This window comes from Pleurodeles waltl, chromosome 5 (genome assembly GCF_031143425.1).
Source record: "Pleurodeles waltl isolate 20211129_DDA chromosome 5, aPleWal1.hap1.20221129, whole genome shotgun sequence".
NCBI lineage: Eukaryota > Metazoa > Chordata > Amphibia > Caudata > Salamandridae > Pleurodeles > Pleurodeles waltl.
The window spans coordinates 65866426-65893429 of NC_090444.1; the positions used below are offsets into that span (position 1 = coordinate 65866426).

The following is a 27004-nucleotide window of genomic DNA, read 5'->3' on the forward strand; positions in this document are numbered from 1 at the left end:
AGTTTATCATTGAAACAATTACTTAACAGGTGTTCTTTCACAAATAAATTGTACAGCCCATCATAATTACTTACACCACTGCCTTGAATCCAACCATCTAGTGTTTTCACTGAGTAGTCTACAAAGTCAACCCAGGTCTGGCTCGAGGATTTTTGAGCCCCCCTGAATCTAATCCTATACTCCTCAGTGGAGAATCCAAAGCCCTCAATCAGGGTACCCTTCATGAGGTCATAAGATTCTGCATCTTGTCCAGAGAGTGTGAGGAGTCTATCCCTACACTTTCCTGTGAACATTTCCCAAAGGAGAGCACCCCAGTGAGATCTGTTCACTTTTCTGGTTACACAAGCCCTCTCAAAAGCTGTGAACCATTTGGTGATGTCATCACCATCTTCATATTTAGTTACAATCCCTTTGGGGATTTTCAACATGTCAGGAGACTCTCTGACCCTATTTATGTTGCTGCCACCATTGATGGGTCCTAGGCCCATCTCTTGTCTTTCCCTCTCTATGGCTAGGATCTGTCTTTCCAAAGCCAATCTTTTGGCCATCCTGGCTAACTGGATGTCCTCTTCACTGGGATTATCCTCAGTGATTTCAGAGGTGTTGGTCTCTCCTGTGAGGGAACCAGCATCTCTGACTATTATTTTTGGAGTCAGGGTTTGAGGGACCCTGTTCTCCCTAGATAGGACTGGTAGGGGGGAATTTTCCTCCTGGTCACTATCCTCTTCCTCTGAGTTGCCACCCTCAGAGGGGTTGGCCTTTTCAAACTCTGCCAAAAGCTCCTGGAGCTGTATTTTGGTAGGTTTGGGGCCCATTGTTATTTTCTTTATTTTACAGAGTGACCTTAGCTCCCTCATCTTAAGATGGAGGTAAGGTGTGGTGTCGAGTTCCACCACAGTCACATCTGTGCTAGACATTTTGCTTCTAAAAGTTGGAATACTTTTTAAGAATCTACAACTGGTTCTAGAATCTAATTCAAACTTTTACAAACTTTTAAACTCTAAAAGAAATGCTAAACAGGATCTAACACAAGGCCCTAGCAGGTCTTTTAAGAATTTAGAAAACTTTTCAAATTGCAAAAATCAATTTCTAATGACAATTTTGGAATTTGTCGTGTGATCAGGTATTGGCTGAGTAGTCCAGCAAATGCAAAGTCTTGTACCCCACCGCTGATCCACCAATGTAGGAAGTTGGCTCTGTATGTGCTATTTCAAAGTAAGGAATAGCATGCACAGAGTCCAAGGGTTCCCCTTAGAGGTAAAATAGTGGTAAAAATAGATAATACTAATGCTCTATTTTGTGGTAGTGTGGTCGAGCAGTAGGCTTATCCAAGGAGTAGTGTTAAGCATTTGTTGTACATACACATAGACAATAAATGAGGTACACACACTCAGAGACAAATCCAGCCAATAGGTTTTTATATAGAAAAATATCTTTTCTTAGTTTATTTTAAGAACCACAGGTTCAAATTCTACATGTAATATCTCATTCGAAAGGTATTGCAGGTAAGTACTTTAGGAACTTCAAATCATCAAAATTGCATGTATACTTTTCAAGTTATTCACAAATAGCTGTTTTAAAAGTGGACACTTAGTGCAATTTTCACAGTTCCTAGGGGAGGTAAGTATTTGTTAGGTTAACCAGGTAAGTAAGACACTTACAGGGCTTAGTTCTTGGTCCAAGGTAGCCCACCGTTGGGGGTTCAGAGCAACCCCAAAGTCACCACACCAGCAGCTCAGGGCCGGTCAGGTGCAGAGTTCAAAGTGGTGCCCAAAACACATAGGCTAGAATGGAGAGAAGGGGGTGCCCCGGTTCCGGTCTGCTTGCAGGTAAGTACCCGCGTCTTCGGAGGGCAGACCAGGGGGGTTTTGTAGGGCACCGGGGGGGACACAAGCCCACACAGAAATTTCACCCTCAGCAGCGCGGGGGCGGCCGGGTGCAGTGTAGAAACAAGCGTCGGGTTTGTAATGGAAGTCAATGGGAGATCTAGGGATCTCTTCAGCGCTGCAGGCAGGCAAGGGGGGGGTTCCTCGGGGAAACCTCCACTTGGTCAAGGGAGAGGGACTCCTGGGGGTCACTCCTCCAGTGAAAGTCCGGTCCTTCAGGTCCTGGGGGCTGCGGGTGCAGGGTCTCTCCCAGGTGTCGGGACTTAGGATTCAAAGAGTCGCGGTCAGGGGAAGCCTCGGGATTCCCTCTGCAGGCGGCGCTGTGGGGGCTCAGGGGGGACAGGTTTTTGTACTCACAGTCTTAGAGTAGTCCTGGGGTCCCTCCTGGGGTGTTGGATCGCCACCAGCCGAGTCGGGGTCGCCGGGTGCAGTGTTGTAAGTCTCACGCTTCTTGCGGGGAGCTTGCAGGGTTCTTTAAAGCTGCTGGAAACAAAGTTGCAGCTTTTCTTGGAGCAGGTCCGCTGTCCTTGGGAGTTTCTTGTCTTTTCGAAGCAGGGGCAGTCCTCAGAGGATGTCGAGGTCGCTGGTCCCTTTGGAAGGCGTCGCTGGAGCAGGATCTTTGGAAGGCAGGAGACAGGCCGGTGAGTTTCTGGAGCCAAGGCAGTTGTCGTCTTCTGGTCTTCCTCTGCAGGGGTTTTCAGCTGGGCAGTCCTTCTTCTTGTAGTTGCAGGAATCTCTTTTTCTAGGGTTCAGGGTAGCCCTTAAATACTAAATTTAAGGGCGTGTTTAGGTCTGGGGGGGGTTAGTAGCCAATGGCTACTAGCCCGGAGGGTGGGTACACCCTCTTTGTGCCTCCTCCCAAGGGGAGGGGGTCACAATCCTAACCCTATTGGGGGAATCCTCCATCTGCAAGATGGAGGATTTCTAAAAGTTAGTCACTTCAGCTCAGGACACCTTAGGGGCTGTCCTGACTGGCCAGTGACTCCTCCTTGTTTTTCTCATTATTTTCTCCGGCCTTGCCGCCAAAAGTGGGGCCTGGCCGGAGGGGGCGGGCAACTCCACTAGCTGGAGTGTCCTGCTGGGTTGGCACAAAGGAGGTGAGCCTTTGAGGCTCACCGCCAGGTGTGACAATTCCTGCCTGGGAGAGGTGTTAGCACCTCCACCCAGTGCAGGCTTTGTTACTGGCCTCAGAGTGACAAAGGCACTCTCCCCATGGGGCCAGCAACATGTCTCGGTTTGTGGCAGGCTGCTAAAACTTGTCAGCCTACACAGATAGTCGGTTAAGTTTCAGGGGGCACCTCTAAGGTGCCCTCTGTGGTGTATTTTTCAATAAAATGTACACTGGCATCAGTGTGCATTTATTGGGCTGAGAAGTTTGATACCAAACTTCCCAGTTTTCAGTGTAGCCATTATGGTGCTGTGGAGTTCGTGTTTGACAAACTCCCAGACCATATACTCTTATGGCTACCCTGCACTTACAATGTCTAAGGTTTTGTTTAGACACTGTAGGGGTACCATGCTCATGCACTGGTACCCTCACCTATGGTATAGTGCACCCTGCCTTAGGGCTGTAAGGCCTGCTAGAGGGGTGTCTTACCTATACTGCATAGGCAGTGAGAGGCTGGCATGGCACCCTGAGGGGAGTGCCATGTCGACTTACTCGTTTTGTCCTCACTAGCACACACAAGCTGGCAAGCAGTGTGTCTGTTGCTGAGTGAGAGGTCTCCAGGGTGGCATAAGACATGCTGCAGCCCTTAGAGACCTTCCTTGGCATCAGGGCCCTTGGTACTAGAAGTACCAGTTACAAGGGACTTATCTGGATGCCAGGGTCTGCCAATTGTGGATACAAAAGTACAGGTTAGGGAAAGAACACTGGTGCTGGGGCCTGGTTAGCAGGCCTCAGCACACTTTCAATTGTAAACATAGCATCAGCAAAGGCAAAAAAGTCAGGGGGCAACCATGCCAAGGAGGCATTTCCTTACAATCATAATCAGATCCAACCTTTACACGCAACTCCAAAGGACGTAGTGGGTTACTTGCTTCACTTACAAAAATCGAACCTAGCCTTCTCTTCCATTAAAATACACCTTGCGGCAATATCTGCATACCTGCAGACTACCTATTCAACTTCCCTATATAGGATACCAGTCATTAAAGCATTCATGGAAGGCCTTAAAAGAATTATACCACCAAGAACACCACCTGTTCCTTCATGGAACTTGAATGTTGTCTTAACAAGACTCATGGGTCCACCTTTTGAACCCATGCACTCTTGCGAAATACAGTTCCTAACCTGGAAGGTTGCATTTCTCATCGCCATTACATCTCTAAGAAGAGTAAGCGAAATTCAGGCGTTTACAATACAAGAACCTTTTATACAACTACACAAAAATAAAGTCGTCCTAAGGACTAATCCTAAATTTTTACCAAAGGTTATTTCACCGTTCCACCTAAATCAAACAGTGGAACTACCAGTGTTCTTCCCACAGCCAGATTCCGTAGCTGAGAGGGCACTACATACATTAGATGTCAAAAGAGCATTAATGTACTACATTGACAGAACGAAAAACATCAGAAAGACTAAACAACTATTTATTGCATTCCAAAAACCTCATGCAGAAAACCCAATATCAAAACAAGGTATAGCCAGATGGATAGTTAAATGCATCCAAATCTGCTACCTTAAAGCAAAACGACAACTGCACATTACACCAAGGGCACACTCAACCAGAAAAAAAGGTGCTACCATGGCCTTTCTAGGAAACATCCCAATGCAAGAAATATGTAAGGCAGCCACATGGTCTACGCCACACACGTTCACCAAGCACTACTGTGTAGACGTGTTATCCGCACAGCAAGCCACAGTAGGTCAAGCCGTGTTAAGAACATTATTTCAAACCACTTCCATTCCTACAGGCTGAGCCACCGCTTTTGGGGAGATAACTGCTTTCTAGTCTATGCAGAACATGTGTATCTACAGCGACAGATGCCATCGAACTGAAAATGTCACTTACCCAGTGTACATCTGTTCGTGGCATCAGTCGCTGGAGATTCACATGTGCCCACCCACCTCCCCGGGAGCCTGTAGCAGTTTGGAAGTTAGCTTCAATTTTGTACATTTGTATATATATTATTTTAACCTTAAATAGGTACATACTTAGTCACTCCATTGCATGGGCACTATTACTACAACACAACTCCTACCTCACCCTCTGCGGGGAAAACAATCGAAGATGGAGTCGACGCCCATGCGCAATGGAGACAGAAGGAGGAGTCACTCGGTCCCGTGACTCGAAAGACTTCTTAGAAGAAAAACAACTTGTAACACTCCGACCCAACACCAGATGGCGAGCTATGCAGAACATGTGAATCTCCAGCGACTGATGCCACGAACAGATGTACACTGGGTAAGTGACATTTTCATTATAATTTTGATGTTGGACTGTAAAGACGTTCATAAAAATCTGCATGAAAATCAATGCAAACTGTAGTTTTCCTTGTGTACTCCTGCTGCTACTTACTCTTGTGCTCTGTGGATATATACATTAGCAAATGTAACTTCTTTTTTTTTATTTTATTTTTTTATCCTCCATCTGAAAAATATTTTTTCAAGCAAAGATACTCCCTCTTCTACACCCTCAGGCTGTATGGCCCTTGCATACCGTTGTCCACCTAAGCACACATTTGCACCTCCTCTTTTTTACAAATGATGTAACTATAGAGCAGGAATAGCCTTTCTAAATGTCTGCAAACAACCTGTTAAGATGTAACTGCGGGAATTGAAATATTTGGCTTTTCCAATGTACTTCTTTGGAACATCCGTCTAATGCAGATGTTCAAGGCGAGTTCCCATAGAAGTAACTGAAAATTTGTTGTCTATAAAATCTGTATATTGTTTTTCAGTAATCTGTGGGCATGTAGAAAGTTTAGTGAACTCTTGTTTGGAAGTTTTTTGTTTCAATTGGATTTTGTGCTAGTCCCTAACTTCCAAGGAAGTGTTAATTGGTAAAGTTAGCTTTTCTGAGGGAAAAGTTCAAAAGAGCATGGTAATTTTGAAGTTTGTCTGATGCTGATAGCAATATGTTTAGTTCATGCTTTCCTTTTTCAGGTGATCATTTCTATAAACGAAATAAGAATCTGCCTCCAGAAGAACAGATGATCTCTGCACTACCTGACATAAAGGTCCTCACGCTCAACGAGGAGCACAACTTCATGGTCATTGCCTGCGATGGGATTTGGTGAGTGTAGTTAAAACTACAGGAGTAACTCATATCGCCATGGAAATGGGATATATTTGCTATCAAATAGCAATATCTTAGTCGCTAGTTTATAAAATTATATATTTGCCACACAAGTGGTCGTAGTCAAACCAAGAAATGAAGACCAGAGCAATAGAATTCAATTTGTATTTGTTCAAATTGAATATAAAAACAGCATCAAATGTGCTTAAGAGTGCAAAGTGAACACCTAGTGCTTGTGAAAAACGGGGTCACTGGCACAAAGTGAAACACAAAAAGCAAAAGCGTGAAAAAGTGGGGATACATTCAATGAATATTGTGCACTAGTGTAGGAAGTTGGCTCTGTATGTGCTATTTCAAAGTAAGGAATAGCATGCACAGAGTCCAAGGGTTCCCCTTAGAGGTAAAATAGTGGTAAAAATAGATAATACTAATGCTCTATTTTGTGGTAGTGTGGTCGAGCAGTAGGCTTATCCAAGGAGTAGTGTTAAGCATTTGTTGTACATACACATAGACAATAAATGAGGTACACACACTCAGAGACAAATCCAGCCAATAGGTTTTTGTATAGAAAAATATCTTTTCTTAGTTTATTTTAAGAACCACAGGTTCAAATTTAACATGTAATATCTTGTTCGAAAGGTATTGCAGGTAAGTACTTTAGGAACTTCAAATCATAAAAATTGCATGTATACTTTTCAAGTTATTCACAAATAGCTGTTTTAAAAGTGGACACTTAGTGCAATTTTCACAGTTCCTAGGGGAGGTAAGTATTTGTTAGGTTAACCAGGTAAGTAAGACACTTACAGGGCTTAGTTCTTGGTCCAAGGTAGCCCACCGTTGGGGGTTCAGAGCAACCCCAAAGTCACCACACCAGCAGCTCAGGGCCGGTCAGGTGTAGAGTTCAAAGTGGTGCCCAAAACACATAGGCTAGAATGGAGAGAAGGGGGTGCCCCGGTTCCGGTCTGCTTGCAGGTAAGTACCCGCGTCTTCGGAGGGCAGACCAGGGGGGTTTTGTAGGGCACCGGGGGGGACACAAGCCCACACAGAAATTTCACCCTCAGCGGCGCGGGGGCGGCCGGGTGCAGTGTAGAAACAAGCGTCGGGTTCGCAATGTTAGTCTATGAGAGATCTCGGGATCTCTTCAGCGCTGCAGGCAGGCAAGGGGGGGGTTCCTCGGGGAAACCTCCACTTGGGCAAGGGAGAGGGACTCCTGGGGGTCACTTCTCCAGTGAAAGTCCGGTCCTTCAGGTCCTGGGGGCTGCGGGTGCAGGGTCTCTCCCAGGTGTCGGGACTTAGGATTCAAAGAGTCGCGGTCAGGGGAAGCCTCGGGATTCCCTCTGCAGGCGGCGCTGTGGGGGCTCAGGGGGGACAGGTTTTGGTACTCACAGTATCAGAGTAGTCCTGGGGTCCCTCCTGAGGCGTCGGATCTCCACCAGCCGAGTCGGGGTCGCCGGGTGCAGTGTTGCAAGTCTCACGCTTCTTGCGGGGAGCTTGCAGGGATCTTTAAAGCTGCTGGAAACAAAGTTGCAGCTTTTCTTGGAGCAGGTCCGCTGTCCTCGGGAGTTTCTTGTCTTTTCGAAGCAGGGGCAGTCCTCAGAGGATGTCGAGGTCGCTGGTCCCTTTGGAAGGCGTCGCTGGAGCAGGATCTTTGGAAGGCAGGAGACAGGCCGGTGAGTTTCTGGAGCCAAGGCAGTTGTCGTCTTCTGGTCTTCCGCTGCAGGCGTTTTCAGCTAGGCAGTCCTTCTTGTTGTTGCAGGAATCTAATTTTCTAGGGTTCAGGGTAGCCCTTAAATACTAAATTTAAGGGCGTGCTTAGGTCTGGGGGGGTTAGTAGCCAATGGCTACTAGCCCTGAGGGTGGGTACACCCTCTTTGTGCCTCCTCCCAAGGGGAGGGGGGTCACAATCCTAACCCTATTGGGGGAATCCTCCATCTGCAAGATGGAGGATTTCTAAAAGTTAGAGTCACTTCAGCTCAGGACACCTTAGGGGCTGTCCTGACTGGCCAGTGACTCCTCCTTGTTTTTCTCATTATCTTCTCCGGCCTTGCCGCCAAAAGTGGGGCCTGGCCGGAGGGGGCGGGCAACTCCACTAGCTGGAGTGTCCTGCTGGGTTGGCACAAAGGAGGTGAGCCTTTGAGGCTCACCGCCAGGTGTGACAATTCCTGCCTGGGGGAGGTGTTAGCATCTCCACCCAGTGCAGGCTTTGTTACTGGCCTCAGAGTGACAAAGGCACTCTCCCCATGGGGCCAGCAACATGTCTCGGTTTGTGGCAGGCTGCTAAAACTAGTCAGCCTACACAGATAGTCGGTTAAGTTTCAGGGGGCACCTCTAAGGTGCCCTCTGGGGTGTATTTTACAATAAAATGTACACTGGCATCAGTGTGCATTTATTGTGCTGAGAAGTTTGATACCAAACTTCCCAGTTTTCAGTGTAGCCATTATGGTGCTGTGGAGTTCGTGTTTGACAAACTCCCAGACCATATACTCTTATGGCTACCCTGCACTTACAATGTCTAAGGTTTTGTTTAGACACTGTAGGGGTACCATGCTCATGCACTGGTACCCTCACCTATGGTATAGTGCACCCTGCCTTAGGGCTGTAAGGCCTGCTAGAGGGGTGTCTTACCTATACTGCATAGGCAGTGAGAGGCTGGCATGGCACCCTGAGGGGAGTGCCATGTCGACTTACTCGTTTTGTCCTCACTAGCACACACAAGCTGGCAAGCAGAGTGTCTGTGCTTAGTGAGAGGTCTCCAGGGTGGCATAAGACATGCTGCAGCCCTTAGAGACCTTCCTTGGCATCAGGGCCCTTGGTACTAGAAGTACCAGTTACAAGGGACTTACCTGGATGCCAGGGTCTGCCAATTGTGGATACAAAAGTACAGGTTAGGGAAAGAACACTGGTGCTGGGGCCTGGTTAGCAGGCCTCAGCACACTTTCAATTGTAAACATAGCATCAGCAAAGGCAAAAAGTCAGGGGGCAACCATGCCAAGGAGGCATTTCCTTACACAACCCCCCCCCAAACGAAAGAGGATGAGACTAACCTTTCCCAAGAGAGTCTTCATTTTCTAAGTGGAAGAACCTGGAAAGGCCATCTGCATTGGCATGGGCAGTCCCAGGTCTGTGTTCCACTATAAAGTCCATTCCCTGTAGGGAGATGGACCACCTCAACAGTTTAGGATTTTCACCTTTCATTTGCATCAGCCATTTGAGAGGTCTGTGGTCAGTTTGAACTAGGAAGTGAGTCCCAAAGAGGTATGGTCTCAGCTTCTTCAGGGACCAAACCACAGCAAAGGCCTCCCTCTCAATGGCACTCCAACGCTGCTCCCTGGGGAGTAACCTCCTGCTAATGAAAGCAACAGGCTGGTCAAGGCCATCATCATTTGTTTGGGACAAAACTGCCCCTATCCCATGTTCAGAGGCATCAGTCTGCACAATGAACTGCTTAGAATAATCTGGAGCTTTTAGAACTGGTGCTGAGCACATTGCCTGTTTCAGGGTGTCAAAGGCCTGTTGGCATTCCACAGTCCAGTTCACTTTCTTGGGCATTTTCTTGGAGGTGAGTTCAGTGAGGGCTGTCACAATGGATCCATATCCCTTCACAAACCTCCTGTAATACCCAGTCAAGCCAAGGAATGCCCTGACTTGAGTCTGGGTTTTTGGAGCTACCCAGTCCAGAATAGTCTGGATCTTGGGTTGGAGTGGCTGAACTTGGCCTCCACCTACAAGGTGTCCCAAGTAAACCACAGTTCCCTGCCCTATCTGGCATTTGGATGCCTTGATAGAGAGGCCTGCAGATTGCAGAGCCTTCAAAACCTTCTTCAGGTGGACCAGGTGATCCTGCCAGGTGGAGCTAAAGACAGCAATATCATCTAGATAAGCTGTGCTAAAGGACTCCAAGCCAGCAAGGACTTGATTCACCAACCTTTGGAAGGTGGCAGGGGCATTCTTTAAACCAAAGGGCATAACAGTAAACTGATAATGCCCATCAGGTGTGGAGAATGCTGTTTTCTCTTTTGCTCCAGGTGCCATTTTTATTTGCCAGTACCCTGCTGTCAAGTCAAAGGTACTTAAGAATTTGGCAGCACCTAATTTGTCTATGAGCTCATCAGCTCTTGGAATTGGATGAGCATCTGTCTTGGTGACAGAATTGAGCCCTCTGTAGTCCACACAAAACCTCATCTCTTTCTTTCCATCTTTGGTGTGAGGTTTGGGGACTAAGACCACTGGGCTAGCCCAGGGGCTGTCAGAGCGCTCAATTACTCCCAATTCCAGCATCTTGTGGACTTCCACCTTGATGCTTTCTTTGACATGGTCAGATTGTCTAAAGATTTTGTTCTTGACAGGCATGCTGTCTCCTGTGTCCACATCATGGGTACACAGGTGTGTCTGACCAGGGGTCAAGGAGAAGAGTTCAGGAAACTGTTGTAGGACTCTCCTACAATCAGCTTGCTGTTGGCCAGAGAGGGTGTCTGAGTAGATCACTCCATCTACTGTGCCATCTTTTGGGTCTGATGACAGAAGATCAGGGAGAGGTTCACTCTCTGCCTCCTGATCCTCATCTGTTACCATCAACAGATTCACATCAGCCCTGTCATGGAAGAGCTTAAGGCGGTTCACATGGATCACCCTCTTGGGGCTCCTGCTTGTGCCCAGGTCCACCAGGTAGGTGACCTGACTCTTCCTTTCTAGCACTGGGTAAGGGCCACTCCATTTGTCCTGGAGTGCCCTGGGAGCCACAGGCTCCAGAACCCAGACTTTCTGCCCTGGTTGGAACTCAACCAGTGCAGCCTTTTGGTCATACCAAAACTTCTGGAGCTGTTGGCTGGCCTCAAGGTTTTTGGTTGCCTTTTCCATGTACTCTGCCATTCTAGAGCGAAGGCCAAGTACATAGTCCACTATGTCCTGTTTAGGCTCATGGAGAGGTCTCTCCCAGCCTTCTTTAACAAGGGCAAGTGGTCCCCTTACAGGATGACCAAACAGAAGTTCAAAGGGTGAGAATCCTACTCCCTTCTGTGGCACCTCTATGTAAGCGAAAAGCAGACAGGGCAAGAGGACATCCCATCTCCTTTTGAGTTTTTCTGGGAGCCCCATGATCATGCCTTTTAATGTCTTGTTGAATCTCTCAACTAAGCCATTAGTTTGTGGATGGTATGGTGTAGTGAATTTATAAGTCACCCCACACTCATTCCACATGTGCTTTAGGTATGCTGACATGAAGTTGGTACCTCTGTCAGACACCACCTCCTTAGGGAAACCCACTCTGGTAAAGATACCAATGAGGGCCTTGGCTACTGCAGGGGCAGTAGTCGACCTAAGGGGAATAGCTTCAGGATACCTGGTAGCATGATCCACTACTTCCAGGATATACATATTTCCTGAGGCTGTGGGAGGTTCCAGTGGACCAACTATGTCCACACCCACTCTTTCAAAGGGAACCCCCACCACTGGAAGTGGAATGAGGGGGGCCTTTGGATGCCCACCTGTCTTACCACTGGCTTGACAGGTGGGGCAGGAGAGGCAAAACTCCTTAACCATGTTGGACATATTGGGCCAGTAGAAGTGGTTGACTAACCTCTCCCACGTCTTGGTTTGTCCCAAATGTCCAGCAAGGGGAATGTCATGGGCCAATGTTAGGATGAACTTCCTGAACAGCTGAGGCACTACCACTCTCCTAGTGGCACCAGGTTTGGGGTCTCTGGCCTCAGTGTACAGGAGTCCATCTTCCCAATAGACCCTATGCGTTCCATTTTTCTTGCCTTTGGACTCTTCAGCAGCTTGCTGCCTAAGGCCTTCAAGAGAGGGACAGGTTTCTTGTCCCTTACACAGCTCCTCCCTTGAGGGTCCCCCTGGGCCTAAGAGCTCAACCTGATAAGGTTCAAGCTCCAAAGGCTCAGTTCCCTCAGAGGGCAGAACTTCTTCCTGAGAAGAGAGGTTCCCTTTCTTTTGCTGTGTTGCAGTTGGTTTCTCAACTGACTTTCCTTTCCTCTTGGTAGGCTGGGCCATTCTTCCAGACTCCAGCTCTACTTGTTCACCCTGTGCCTTGCACTGTGCTCTGGTTTTCACACACACCAGTTCAGGGATACCCAGCATTGCTGCATGGGTTTTTAGTTCTACCTCAGCCCATGCTGAGGACTCCAGGTCATTTCCAAGCAGACAGTCCACTGGGATATTTGAGGAGACCACCACCTGTTTCAGGCCATTGACCCCTCCCCATTCTAAAGTAACCATTGCCATGGGATGTACTTTTCTCTGATTGTCAGCGTTGGTGACTGTGTAAGTTTTTCCAGTCAGGTATTGGCCAGGGGAAACCAGTTTCTCTGTCACCATGGTGACACTGGCACCTGTATCCCTCAGGCCCTCTATTCTAGTCCCATTAATTAAGAGTTGCTGTCTGTATTTTTGCATGTTAGGCGGCCAGACAGCTAGTGTGGCTAAATCCACCCCACCCTCAGAAACTAGAGTAGCTTCAGTGTGGACCCTGATTTGCTCTGGGCACACTGTTGATCCCACTTGGAGACTAGCCATACCAGTGTTACCTGGATGGGAGTTTGGAGTGGAACCTTTCTTGGGACAGGCCTTGTCTCCAGTTTGGTGTCCATGCTGTTTACAGCTATGACACCAGGCCTTTTTGGGATCAAAGTTTTTACCCTTGTACCCATTGTTTTGTGAAGAGGCTCTGGGCCCACCCTCCTGTGCAGGTTTTTGGGGGCCTGTAGAAGACTCTTTACTATTTTTAGTTTTGGTTGTCTCATCACCCTTCCCCTGGGGAGTCTTTGTGACCCCTTTCTTTTGGTCACCCCCTGTTGAAGTCTTGGACACCCTTGTCTTGACCCAATGGTCCGCCTTCTTTCCCAATTCTTGGGGAGAAATTGGTCCTAGGTCTACCAGATGCTGATGCAGTTTATCATTGAAACAATTACTTAACAGGTGTTCTTTCACAAATAAATTGTACAGCCCATCATAATTACTTACACCACTGCCTTGAATCCAACCATCTAGTGTTTTCACTGAGTAGTCTACAAAGTCAACCCAGGTCTGGCTCGAGGATTTTTGAGCCCCCCTGAATCTAATCCTATACTCCTCAGTGGAGAATCCAAAGCCCTCAATCAGGGTACCCTTCATGAGGTCATAAGATTCTGCATCTTGTCCAGAGAGTGTGAGGAGTCTATCCCTACACTTCCCTGTGAACATTTCCCAAAGGAGAGCACCCCAGTGAGATCTGTTCACTTTTCTGGTTACACAAGCCCTCTCAAAAGCTGTGAACCATTTGGTGATGTCATCACCATCTTCATATTTAGTTACAATCCCTTTAGGGATTTTCAACATGTCAGGAGAATCTCTGACCCTATTTATGTTGCTGCCACCATTGATGGGTCCTAGGCCCATCTCTTGTCTTTCCCTCTCTATGGCTAGGATCTGTCTTTCCAAAGCCAATCTTTTGGCCATCCTGGCTAACTGGATGTCCTCTTCACTGGGGCTATCCTCAGTGATTTCAGAGGTGTTGGCCTCTCCTGTGAGGGAACCAGCATCTCTGACTTTTATTTTTGGAGTCAGGGTTTGAGGGACCCTGTTCTCCCTAGATAGGACTGGTAGGGGGGAATTGTCCTCCAAGTCACTATCCTCTTCCTCTGAGTTGCCACCCTCAGAGGGGTTGGCCTTTTCAAACTCTGCCAAAAGCTCCTGGAGCTGTATTTTGGTAGGTTTGGGGCCCATTGTTATTTTCTTTATCTTACAGAGTGACCTTAGCTCCCTCATCTTAAGATGGAGGTAAGGTGTGGTGTCGAGTTCCACCAGTCACATCTGTGCTAGACATTTTGCTTCTAAAAGTTGGAATACTTTTTAAGAATCTACAACTGGTTCTAGAATCTAATTCAAACTTTTACAAACTTTTAAACTCTAAAAGAAATGCTAAACAGGATCTAACACAAGGCCCTAGCAGGTCTTTTAAGAATTTAGAAAACTTTTCAAATTGCAAAAAATCAATTTCTAATGACAATTTTGGAATTTGTCGTGTGATCAGGTATTGGCTGAGTAGTCCAGCAAATGCAAAGTCTTGTACCCCACCGCTGATCCACCAATGTAGGAAGTTGGCTCTGTATGTGCTATTTCAAAGTAAGGAATAGCATGCACAGAGTCCAAGGGTTCCCCTTAGAGGTAAAATAGTGGTAAAAATAGATAATACTAATGCTCTATTTTGTGGTAGTGTGGTCGAGCAGTAGGCTTATCCAAGGAGTAGTGTTAAGCATTTGTTGTACATACACATAGACAATAAATGAGGTACACACACTCAGACAAATCCAGCCAATAGGTTTTTGTATAGAAAAATATCTTTTCTTAGTTTATTTTAAGAACCACAGGTTCAAATTTAACATGTAATATCTTGTTCGAAAGGTATTGCAGGTAAGTACTTTAGGAACTTCAAATCATAAAAATTGCATGTATACTTTTCAAGTTATTCACAAATAGCTGTTTTAAAAGTGGACACTTAGTGCAATTTTCACAGTTCCTAGGGGAGGTAAGTATTTGTTAGGTTAACCAGGTAAGTAAGACACTTACAGGGCTTAGTTCTTGGTCCAAGGTAGCCCACCGTTGGGGGTTCAGAGCAACCCCAAAGTCACCACACCAGCAGCTCAGGGCCGGTCAGGTGTAGAGTTCAAAGTGGTGCCCAAAACACATAGGCTAGAATGGAGAGAAGGGGGTGCCCCGGTTCCGGTCTGCTTGCAGGTAAGTACCCGCGTCTTCGGAGGGCAGACCAGGGGGGTTTTGTAGGGCACCGGGGGGGACACAAGCCCACACAGAAATTTCACCCTCAGCGGCGCGGGGGCGGCCGGGTGCAGTGTAGAAACAAGCGTCGGGTTCGCAATGTTAGTCTATGAGAGATCTCGGGATCTCTTCAGCGCTGCAGGCAGGCAAGGGGGGGGTTCCTCGGGGAAACCTCCACTTGGGCAAGGGAGAGGGACTCCTGGGGGTCACTTCTCCAGTGAAAGTCCGGTCCTTCAGGTCCTGGGGGCTGCGGGTGCAGGGTCTCTCCCAGGTGTCGGGACTTAGGATTCAAAGAGTCGCGGTCAGGGGAAGCCTCGGGATTCCCTCTGCAGGCGGCGCTGTGGGGGCTCAGGGGGGACAGGTTTTGGTACTCACAGTATCAGAGTAGTCCTGGGGTCCCTCCTGAGGCGTCGGATCTCCACCAGCCGAGTCGGGGTCGCCGGGTGCAGTGTTGCAAGTCTCACGCTTCTTGCGGGGAGCTTGCAGGGATCTTTAAAGCTGCTGGAAACAAAGTTGCAGCTTTTCTTGGAGCAGGTCCGCTGTCCTCGGGAGTTTCTTGTCTTTTCGAAGCAGGGGCAGTCCTCAGAGGATGTCGAGGTCGCTGGTTCCTTTGGAAGGCGTCGCTGGAGCAGGATCTTTGGAAGGCAGGAGACAGGCCGGTGAGTTTCTGGAGCCAAGGCAGTTGTCGTCTTCTGGTCTTCCGCTGCAGGGGTTTTCAGCTAGGCAGTCCTTCTTGTTGTTGCAGGAATCTAATTTTCTAGGGTTCAGGGTAGCCCTTAAATACTAAATTTAAGGGCGTGCTTAGGTCTGGGGGGTTAGTAGCCAATGGCTACTAGCCCTGAGGGTGGGTACACCCTCTTTGTGCCTCCTCCCAAGGGGAGGGGGTCACAATCCTAACCCTATTGGGGGAATCCTCCATCTGCAAGATGGAGGATTTCTAAAAGTTAGAGTCACTTCAGCTCAGGACACCTTAGGGGCTGTCCTGACTGGCCAGTGACTCCTCCTTGTTTTTCTCATTATCTTCTCCGGCCTTGCCGCCAAAAGTGGGGCCTGGCCGGAGGGGGCGGGCAACTCCACTAGCTGGAGTGTCCTGCTGGGTTGGCACAAAGGAGGTGAGCCTTTGAGGCTCACCGCCAGGTGTGACAATTCCTGCCTGGGGGAGGTGTTAGCATCTCCACCCAGTGCAGGCTTTGTTACTGGCCTCAGAGTGACAAAGGCACTCTCCCCATGGGGCCAGCAACATGTCTCGGTTTGTGGCAGGCTGCTAAAACTAGTCAGCCTACACAGATAGTCGGTTAAGTTTCAGGGGGCACCTCTAAGGTGCCCTCTGGGGTGTATTTTACAATAAAATGTACACTGGCATCAGTGTGCATTTATTGTGCTGAGAAGTTTGATACCAAACTTCCCAGTTTTCAGTGTAGCCATTATGGTGCTGTGGAGTTCGTGTTTGACAAACTCCCAGACCATATACTCTTATGGCTACCCTGCACTTACAATGTCTAAGGTTTTGTTTAGACACTGTAGGGGTACCATGCTCATGCACTGGTACCCTCACCTATGGTATAGTGCACCCTGCCTTAGGGCTGTAAGGCCTGCTAGAGGGGTGTCTTACCTATACTGCATAGGCAGTGAGAGGCTGGCATGGCACCCTGAGGGGAGTGCCATGTCGACTTACTCGTTTTGTCCTCACTAGCACACACAAGCTGGCAAGCAGAGTGTCTGTGCTTAGTGAGAGGTCTCCAGGGTGGCATAAGACATGCTGCAGCCCTTAGAGACCTTCCTTGGCATCAGGGCCCTTGGTACTAGAAGTACCAGTTACAAGGGACTTATCTGGATGCCAGGGTCTGCCAATTGTGGATACAAAAGTACAGGTTAGGGAAAGAACACTGGTGCTGGGGCCTGGTTAGCAGGCCTCAGCACACTTTCAATTGTAAACATAGCATCAGCAAAGGCAAAAAGTCAGGGGGCAACCATGCCAAGGAGGCATTTCCTTACAACTAGTTACTGCAGTCCGTTATCAGATTATCGTGACACAGTAGAAATACATTTCTCAGCTGGTACATGTCCTGATTTGGTGGACAGCACCGTACTAAACCGACCATAAGTTGTTGCTCTTGTTAACTGCTCCAGGATCTATATTTGAGCAGTCATTTGATGTGCAAAGAGAGGTAACTCAGTAAACGTGGACATAAATTCACATCAGGGCAAGGCTGCAATGCACATTGCTTTGAGGAGTCTGCATGCTCCATGCAGGCCACTGAGCTCTAATCTAAATGTAATGGAGTCTGAGGTGAGTTCAGGATAGCCATGGGAAGCTTTGAGAGTAGAGCGCTGCATAGAAGCATTCATACCGAGGATCAAGGGAGATTGCTGGAAGGATTTGTGAGGCTGTGCATGATTATACAGCAGCTCACAGGTTGCTAGTTAAAGGATTTAAGTATACAAGTAGGGTGTGTATTTTCTGTATGTGGCTCCATATAACGATATCTGGTACTCACAGGAAAGAAAGCTGCTGAAGTATTGTCGTAGCCAGCATACGGCAGGACTTTCATGGTGAGTACTTTGCTGCAGCAGTATTGTTGGATTTCGCGGACCAGACTACAGCATGAATTGTTAAGTCTGTCCTTGTGGTATTACAGCAGTATATTCAAGTTGAGAAATGTTTTTCAGCAGTGCCCATCAGACCTAGATATTAAGGATGCTGTGCTGCACTGGAGATAAAAGCTAGAATACAGCAAGAACCGAAGTGAGAAGCAGCTGTAGGTGGGTGGCACCAGGATCTGAGGCACAACATTTCATGGCTTTGAAATGGTCCCACCCAGCATACATGTACTGCAATAGTTAAGCTGTGGATGGTCTAATACTGCATCTTTGCACTCCAATAATTAAGCTGTAAGTGGAGGAATAAAATAGGGCAGCATTTATGGGTGGCTGCGATGATAATTCTGTATATGATTTATGGTGCTGTGAACTGGGGTGCATCAGGCTTTGAGCGAAGGCTGTTTTGAGCCACCTTTGGACAATGCTTGGAATCTGTGAAATAGAAGGGTATGGCTGTTAATGGGAGGTGTAGGACGCTGGCTTTTTATGTGAAATATCAATAACTATATGTACTGTGTAGAGAGTCCGGGGATTCCCTTAAGAGTGGACAGTGGCTTGCTGTGCAATCCCAAAGTGCGCTGTTGGGAGGTAAAGTGGTTGAGCAGCCTTAGGCTTAACAGAGGATTACAAGACATCTACAAATACACACAATAGTCAATAAATGACACACGACCCAAGAAGGAGGTCCACACCAATTTATAAAAATAGCATGTATCTTTATATATGTTTAGGCATCAGAGAAAAATTGTTCATGTAAGCACATTGTTAAATATAAATTCTTTTCACCTTAAAAAGTGGGCATTTAGTGCAGTTACTGAATTCTGCAATGTCCTCCTGTGGGAGGAAGAACAAGTTCTGCAAACAGGTATAGTACGATAACTTACAGGACCTATCTCAGGAGTTGAGGTGAGTGGTGGGCAAGGTCCAAGGCAGCACCAGCAGCTAACCACCAGCCACTGCCTTTGGAATGCAAATCTGGTTCCCCCTCACAGGAGAGGAAGCCAACCCCCTTGTCCAGAGCCTCTTTTGGCAACTGGACAGGCGGGAAACTTAGCTAGTCAGGTAGGTGTGCCACCCTCAGGCCGGTACCACCCCTAAAGTGGGCTAATTCGAGATGAATATGATTTTTTCCAGAGGGACCCATCTTTGTGATGGCATACCTAGGAATTCTGGGACAGGGTATGCCCATTTCCCCACAGGAAGTTGTCATGTAAGGGGCGTAGTGACTCAGCCCCGAATCAGCTACATAAGTGTTTTGTTTACAAAAACAAACCTTATCCTGCAGTTCCTCACAGTGGAATTATTTTCCATTTCATCCCTCCAGTTTGAAATATGATTTGGCCATCCTGCTGAAGCTTGCACAGACATCTATTTCTGCGGTGCGGATGGTGCTAGTGACTTCCCCCTCACACACTGAGGCACTGCTGCGTACAATCCTGTTACCTGCGCCTCCTACAACTCCACAGGTCTTGTCAGACACCTTTCTAGCTCTGTAAAGAAACAGGTTCAGGAGGGAAAACTCAAGATCATTGGAAAAAAGATTGAACAATTTTTATTTTTTATGCCTTCACTTCAGAAGATCAGATAGACTATGTTGATGAGCTGTCCTCTAGCACACAAGTACTTCAAGTGATAAGTGGCTTAGATACAGCTCTTGGTATTGACTTTGATCCAGAACCAGGTCCTGCTCCTTCTGAGATCACGTCTTTCCATGTAGTGCAGAGGAAAGCAGGAGAAATCCTGTAATTGCCTCTTCCAGCTGTAGACTAACATCCTCCTACCATAAACGAGCACTGCTTCAGTTTATCGAAGCATTGATGGAAATATTAAAGTATTTGTGGCTCAAATCTTCATCTGTGCACCGCGCTATTGATTGTGTATTTTTAGACCAGCTTTGGGTGATAAGGTTTTCTTATTGACTCACCCATATCAGATACATTGATTGTGATACAAAGTTCATCCACCTCAAGACTCAACCCAGGTGCATTTTTAAAAAAAATCTTTTATGGGCGCTTCCTGGATAAGGAATCAAAACATTGGACAGTAGGTAAAAGGGCATTTTCTGCAGGAAGTCTTGTCCTCTGGTCTGTTAATGCAGCATGACTTCTAAGTTGCTAAACAAATATGCAATCTGGGACATGGCAGCTTTGGTGGCACTTAATTTACCAGACTGCCTAAAAGACATTTGATGGAAGTAGTCCGGAACAGACCTGACCCTTAAAGATACATATTTAAGGCTGTGTTTTTTTTTCGATACCATTGATTCTGTTGCTAGAGCCATGGATTCCTCTGCTTCTTTCAGGAAAGGTGTCTGGCTCCTGCTCTATAGGATTCACCTAGATGTTCAAAATACTCTAATGAATATGCCATTTCATGAGGGACACGTTTTTTGAACAGAAAGCAGATGCTACATTGGAAATATTTAAAGACTAAGCAGAGCAACATCTAGGTCTTTGTTTTTCAATCCATTCAGAAAGCCTTGTTTTGGGTTTTTGGGGGGTGGTGGGGTGGCGGGGGGGATGGGGTTCTTTTTTTATTTATTTATTTTTTCAATTTAAAGCAAGAATCACGGCAGCAGCTAAATCCTTTCATTTGCCAATACAGAGGAAGAGAAAATGAAGGAGACAGGCGACTGCAACCAACTTCTTGCTCTTCATTTTCCCAGCACCACCAGGGAGGGAGCAGCGGACACTGTAGGTGCATGTTGTGCTGGTGTGAGAAGGGCTATCCCTTCTTCTACACCTTATTCCGGACCGTTGGGGTACTTCTTATAGTAGAAATAGGGTACACGCTGCCCTTCCACCAACATGTACCCTGATGTAGGAAGGAGTTGAGGGACAATTCCTTAGAGGATCAGCAGATCCTGTAGCAGGAAGTTGCAATCTTGCTGCAGAGAAAGTGCTCTAGTAGTAAATTGGTTAGGACTGCTGTACTTCCAGAATTTTAACAAGGGTGGCAGTATTATCCGATCCTTGACCTCTGGTTCCTGAATTTGTTCCTAAGAAAAACAAATCCAAATGATGTCACTGGCTGAAGTTTTGCTGCTATTGGATGTGAAAGACTAGATGGTGTTGCTTGACCTGCAGGGTGCATGCTTTCATTTTCCGATCCTGCAGGCCCACAGGAAATGCTTTATTTGTAGTGGGGTCTTCCCTTTACCAATTTATTAAATTTATTTCTTGGGTCAACTCAAATTGCGGCTTGATGACAAGGGATTGCAAAGTACTTATATCTAGACAGCTGTCCCATTTAAGCCATTTTTCCCAAGTTGGTGTTTTTGCTTCTCCTTTCATTGGCTTCACTACTGTACGGCTTGGGATTTTTATTGTTGACTCAAATCTCAATTGGACCACCTTCCACTGTCCATTGGCCTGATGCTGGAATACCATCAGGCTCGAGCCTTCAGTCCTTCACAGAGGAGTTGAGAATTACCTGAATAGTAATGCCAGACATAACATAGCCTCTCAATAGCAGACTCCAAAGACCATAGTGGCGGTATTGTGATATTAAGGAGCTAGCTTCCACAGATACAAATGCTGATGCTTTAATGGAGATAAGCAAGTTGTGCAGCAGTGAGGAGGTTTGGAGCCCCTTCTCATTCATTGGGGTCAGCATGCAGAATGGTCTTCCCCTTCCAAATTAGCCACTCCAGCAAATGGAGAAAGGAGTCGCAGGCAGAGATGCTATCGAGATGTCTGAAAGTGCGGACCCAACTGCTGTTTTAAAAAAAAAAAAAAAAAAATCAGGACCACATCCACAGTCAAACATCTGTGTGGACAAGATGGAGCTGAGCTAGTTGGAAGAGGGTTTCCCTACCCCTCATGGTGGATAGCACCGAATAAGGCTCTGTCCTCAATAGTGCAAGCAGCATTGATGCATGTGGATAAACTGGACATCGAGAGCTCCGTGCTGCAGTCTCTAGCCAACTACACTATGGCCATAGATTTGAAATTAAATAGACTGTTAATTTGAAGCATCCAAGAGAATCTTAAATATGTATGAGGAGTGGTGCAATTGTTCCCCAGTTTTGGAGAAGCTTGTAGGTCTTCCAATAATAATGAAATCAATCATTCAAGACCTAAACTGGGAAGAGGCGATGATTAAGAGAGCGCATAGTCAAGATCTAGAAGACCAAGGATGGATGCAGAACCCATTGTCTTCCCTACACCTTTATTCATGTCCAGAGAAGATGTCCAGTTCAGAATGACGTTTCAGAGCAAACAACCAATCCAACCACCAGATAGATCAGCCAACAAACCACACGTTAAAGGAGGATCTAAAGCAGGACTTGAAAGTTAAGGCCCTTACTTTAGCAACTACATTATTCAAGAAAAAACTAAAAAGATTGAAAACAAATAATAAAACAGGAAAACCATGGCTACCGCGTAATAGCACTTTCTTCCACCCAAAAACTCTTCCCCATTAATTTATTTTTTGCAAAAAAAAAAAAACACATCCAACACAAAATTCTACCACAAGAATACTGACCTTACGTCAAGCAGCCACTTGAAAACATCTAAAGTCAGATGACCCAAAATTAAGAAAATTATCCGATGGAAAAAAACAAACACGTTGAAGAGCATGATATTGTCATGAGGCCTACTCAGCTAGCAGCAAGCATAGCTACTGAATGAAAGCAAACAAGTAACTTTTTTTTTTTTGTTATCAAGAGTGACCAGGCCGGCTCTGCAGACAAAAGTATCAAATATGACTCTAACATCTAAATTGTTAGATTCAAAGTAGTCTAGTCAAATGCATGTCTGGACAACAAAGACGTGAAAAGACCGGCATGCAAGAACTACCCTAAAGCAAACTACTCACCTCTGTTTAGCTTCCAGCCGTGATCTGGGTAAAATAACATGCCCAGTAGGGGCATGTGTAATAGCCCCAGGGGACCAAAAGCCCACCAGCAGTTCAAGAGTGGCAAGCTCAGCCACAGCCCTCCACATCTTGGGTTGACTGCTGGCTCTTGGCATACGAGGCCATTGATTAGCTGGCCCCAACACAGTCAATTCCATTGAATCTATATTGGTACGCAAGAGCAAGATAGCCAAAATAAACTGAGTGACGATGATGATAAATGAACCTTGTAGCCTGAATATAAATCGCAGGAGATATTGGGACAATTGCATTTGTACCACCATCTGAAAGGGAAAATAAGGAAAGAAAAGAGATCACATTTGCAAATGGGACGATAACAGTCAATCAAAAGCAGAGTAGTGCCAACCATATTAACCTATTCAACCTCATTTCAGCAAGCAAATAAAATACCACCTGATAATCCAGAGTTAAAGCTGCCTTGCAAAATCAAAGCACAACAATCCTGTCAATACTACAAGGGCTACCAGAACCACTTAATACTTCAACATGGATCTTAGCCTGTCAATATACAATGGCCCATAAGTAGACCACAAAAAGAGGTGCAAATTGTCCAGATCAAGTGTCAATATGTGCTGTGCATCTTCAGTATGCCAACAGCGTACCTAAAACCAGACACAACTCACTCAACATGTAACAGTGTGCACATGGAACACCAGTGGCATCAATAGAATTTTCTCCAAGCCCAATATAAATGTAATAACTTGAGAATTTGATGTTCTGTGCCTACAAGGGAAAGTCGCTCATATCATGCCCACTCCCTGACTATACAGAATTGCACTCGCCAGCACAGACAGCCCAACAGGGAGGATACATGGCAGGAGGATTGACAGTTTATATTCACAATGCAATAGCAGTTGATGCATCTAAGATTCAACCAGAAAATGATTTCTTCTTTGTTTAATTTTCTCCATATCCTGATATGCAAAGAAACACAATCCCAGTAATTATAGGAAAAGTTTATATAAATCCCAAACCAGCCAGGAAGAAGGAAACGTATCTCTCCTGGACATGCTATCTAGCACAACAATTAACTACTCAGGTGCAATCTTCCATTGAGTGTTGATTTCAGTGCAAATCTTTATTTAAACTGACAGATCAATATGGCAGCAGTATGATGAGTTGTACTGTAAAATATCTCCAAAGTAATTGTAATTCCAGGAAAGCAGCCAAAAGACCAAAACCTATAGCTAGTGCTCTTAAAAACCCTAGGGCTGTCCCTGCTCAGCGGTAGGTTACCCAAAAATCAAGCAGCTGTTTATAGCTGCATATCCCACAAAAGGATGGCATAATTAGATAATATGAGTATCTCTCCCAAATCTGTGAATTTATGGTGGTTTCCAACTTTGACAGTAACCATGCAATGTTGATAGCTTACTTACATCTTCTTGGTGGTTCATTGGATCATCAGGTACAAATAGGCAGCCAGGTTGGGATAGAACCAGTCCAGAAGATTAGATTGGCAACCGTTTCAAGTTTAAGTTTATTGACACTGTTAGTTAAAACCATTGCAATTCAGACATACATAAATACTTAGCAAATCTTGTCATGATAATAAATTGTGCGTGACTAAAACCTACTCCACTGATTACAACCTTGCTCTTGATCTTCTTACTCCCATGTTAAAACTACGTTGCGTCCTGGTAGTTGGAAGTGAGGCTCAGGGAATATCCTAAAGTAATTAACACTAGTTTATACCTGTTACTAATTTCTGGCTGGAGGTAACCATTTGGGAGCTTTTCTGACATAAATTGGTAAACCATGCACTCTTGGCTTGCTAGACTTCATTCTGTAATTCCTTCTGGGCCTGTACCATGAATTTGGTCCCTCAACAAGAAAACGGAATTGAGACCACTAAGCAAACTGATGACGTCTGGCCTACATGAGATTATATTCAATGTCCTAAAGATGTTTTTCAGCTACAATGTCCTGAAGCCTGGCAAAGCCGGGCACACGCAAAAGATATGTTCTAATGACTCCTGTCTGTACCCACACAATCGACAGAAATGTGTCAGATCTTGCTGTCTCCATGAAGGGACCAAATCTTTTGTTTGCTGCTAGATATTCCTGTGCCCATAATGTTTTGTATGATATTACAGTCCAGGCATACTGTCTTCTTGCCAGTTTGTTTGTCAGAAATTAAAGATTTCATCTTAGTGACAGCATTTGCCTTCCGATTAAACTCCCTTTTGCCCAGGTTCCGCTCCCAGGCTTCTAGCAAATCTAGCACGTTAATGCAGTTGTTTAAATGATGACCCCCAGGTGCATTTAACGTTGTGACGGTGTTGCTCCTTGATTTCCATCCAACATAGGTTATTTATGGTACTGATCTCTGCTGCACGTATTCTCCAGCATAACTTGGTGAAGGCACATTTACTCTGAAATTCGTGGTTTTTCAGACCCAATTCTAGGTGGACCTGGGCTGGAGATACTGGCCGTGGTATCCGGAAAAGCTTTGTAAGCCTTCGTCTGGACTTGGTTGAAAAAAAACTACCTCCTTCCCCAGCATGATTTTGGCTCCATGAGTGACGGTGGGCATTGGCAGAAAGCAAGTGAGTGTGAGACGGGCAGCTAAATTTTTGTTTCAGTACTTTAAAGCCGTAGGTCAATGAGAGGGCTTTTGCTTGAGCAACAGCCAGCTGTTGCTTGAAAGTCAAGAGGCGATCCATAGTGAATCCCAAATATTTATATGTGTGGGGCAGCCTCCACCCGGATTCTGTAGATTGGCAACCGTAAACTTGGAGGACTGCTCCATCTTACTGAAAACATATCTGGAGGATCAGGTTACTGGGGGTATTAAAGGACTATGTACTCCACATCTATGAGCTCAGTTCCTGTCCACACAGTCTGAGGTTCTCACAGCAGGTGGATACTGGAACAGCCCATTATAACTCCCATTGCTCAAGGTAATGTTTTCGGGTCCCTGGTAACTCAAGTAAACAAGGCCTTGAGATCTAGGGGCCATGGCATGGACAAAATTGCACGAAAGCAGGAAATATGAGAAATAAAAACCCGCTACAAGAACAGAATTCTAGCATGAAAAGAAACTTAGACTGCAAGAAATGGTATAACGTGGATGAAGTGGCAAAGTGCAAAGAATTTCTGGAAACTGGGTAACCAACTTGTAGTAAGGAAAACTCAATTGACTGCTATAAACTTCACTTCAGTTAACTAGTCAAGTTATGTAGGAAGTTGGCTCTGTATGTGCTATTTCAAAGTAAGGAATAGCATGCACAGAGTCCAAGGGTTCCCCTTAGAGGTAAGATAGTGGCAAAAAGAGATAATACTAATGCTCTATTTTGTGGTAGTGTGGTCGAGCAGTAGGCTTATCCAAGGAGTAGTTGTAGGAAGTTGGCTCTGTATGTGCTATTTCAAAGTAAGGAATAGCATGCACAGAGTCCAAGGGTTCCCCTTAGAGGTAAAATAGTGGTAAAAATAGATAATACTAATGCTCTATTTTGTGGTAGTGTGGTCGAGCAGTAGGCTTATCCAAGGAGTAGTGTTAAGCATTTGTTGTACATACACACAGACAATAAATGAGGTACACACACTCAGAGACAAATCCAGCCAATAGGTTTTTATATAGAAAAATATCTTTTCTTAGTTTATTTTAAGAACCACAGGTTCAAATTCTACATGTAATATCTCATTCGAAAGGTATTGCAGGTAAGTACTTTAGGAACTTCAAATCATCAAAATTGCATGTATACTTTTCAAGTTATTGACAAATAGCTGTTTTAAAAGTGGACACTTAGTGCAATTTTCACAGTTCCTAGGGGAGGTAAGTTTTTGTTAGTTTTACCAGGTAAGTAAGACACTTACAGGGTTCAGTTCTTGGTCCAAGGTAGCCCACCGTTGGGGGTTTAGAGCAACCCCAAAGTCACCACACCAGCAGCTCAGGGCCGGTCAGGTGCAGAGTTCAAAGTGGTGCCCAAAACACATAGGCTAGAATGGAGAGAAGGGGGGTGCCCCGGTACCGGTCTGCTTGCAGGTAAGTACCCGCGTCTTCGGAGGGCAGACCAGGGGGGTTTTGTAGGGCACCGGGGGGGACACAAGCCCACACAGAAATTTCACCCTCAGCAGCGCGGGGGCGGCCGGGTGCAGTGTAGAAACAAGCGTCGGGTTTGTAATGGAAGTCAATGGGAGATCTCGGGATCTCTTCAGCGCTGCAGGCAGGCAAGGGGGGGATTCCTCGGGGAAACCTCCACTTGGGCAAGGGAGAGGGACTCCTGGGGGTCACTTCTCCAGTGAAAGTCCGGTCCTTCAGTTCCTGGGGGCTGCGGGTGCAGGGTCTCTCCCAGGCGTCGGGACTTTAGGTTCAAAGAGTCGCGGTCAGGGGAAGCCTCGGGATTCCCTCTGCAGGCGGCGCTGTGGGGACTCAGGGGGGTCAGGTTTTGGTACTCACAGTATCAGAGTAGTCCTGGGGTCCCTCCTGAGGTGTTGGATCGCCACCAGCCGAGTCGGGGTCGCCGGGTGCAGTGTTGCAAGTCTCACGCTTCTTGCGGGGAGCTTGCAGGGTTCTTTAAAGCTGCTGGAAACAAAGTTGCAGCTTTTCTTGGAGCAGGTCCGCTGTCCTCGGGAGTTTCTTGTCTTTTCGAAGCAGGGGCAGTCCTCAGAGGATGTCGAGGTCGC

At 46.2% G+C, this 27004-nt stretch overlaps 1 protein-coding gene across 1 annotated transcript in view; it reads left to right on the top strand.

The window, feature by feature from the left end:
* The window catches only part of PPM1G (protein phosphatase, Mg2+/Mn2+ dependent 1G), a 217583-nt gene that overhangs the window by 148136 nt on the left and 42443 nt on the right, over positions 1-27004 (top strand). Inside the window, exon 8 of the mRNA XM_069233575.1 lies at positions 5995-6124. Within this exon, the coding sequence (XP_069089676.1) occupies positions 5995-6124 (130 nt within the window). The remainder of the gene's footprint in view (positions 1-5994; positions 6125-27004) is intronic.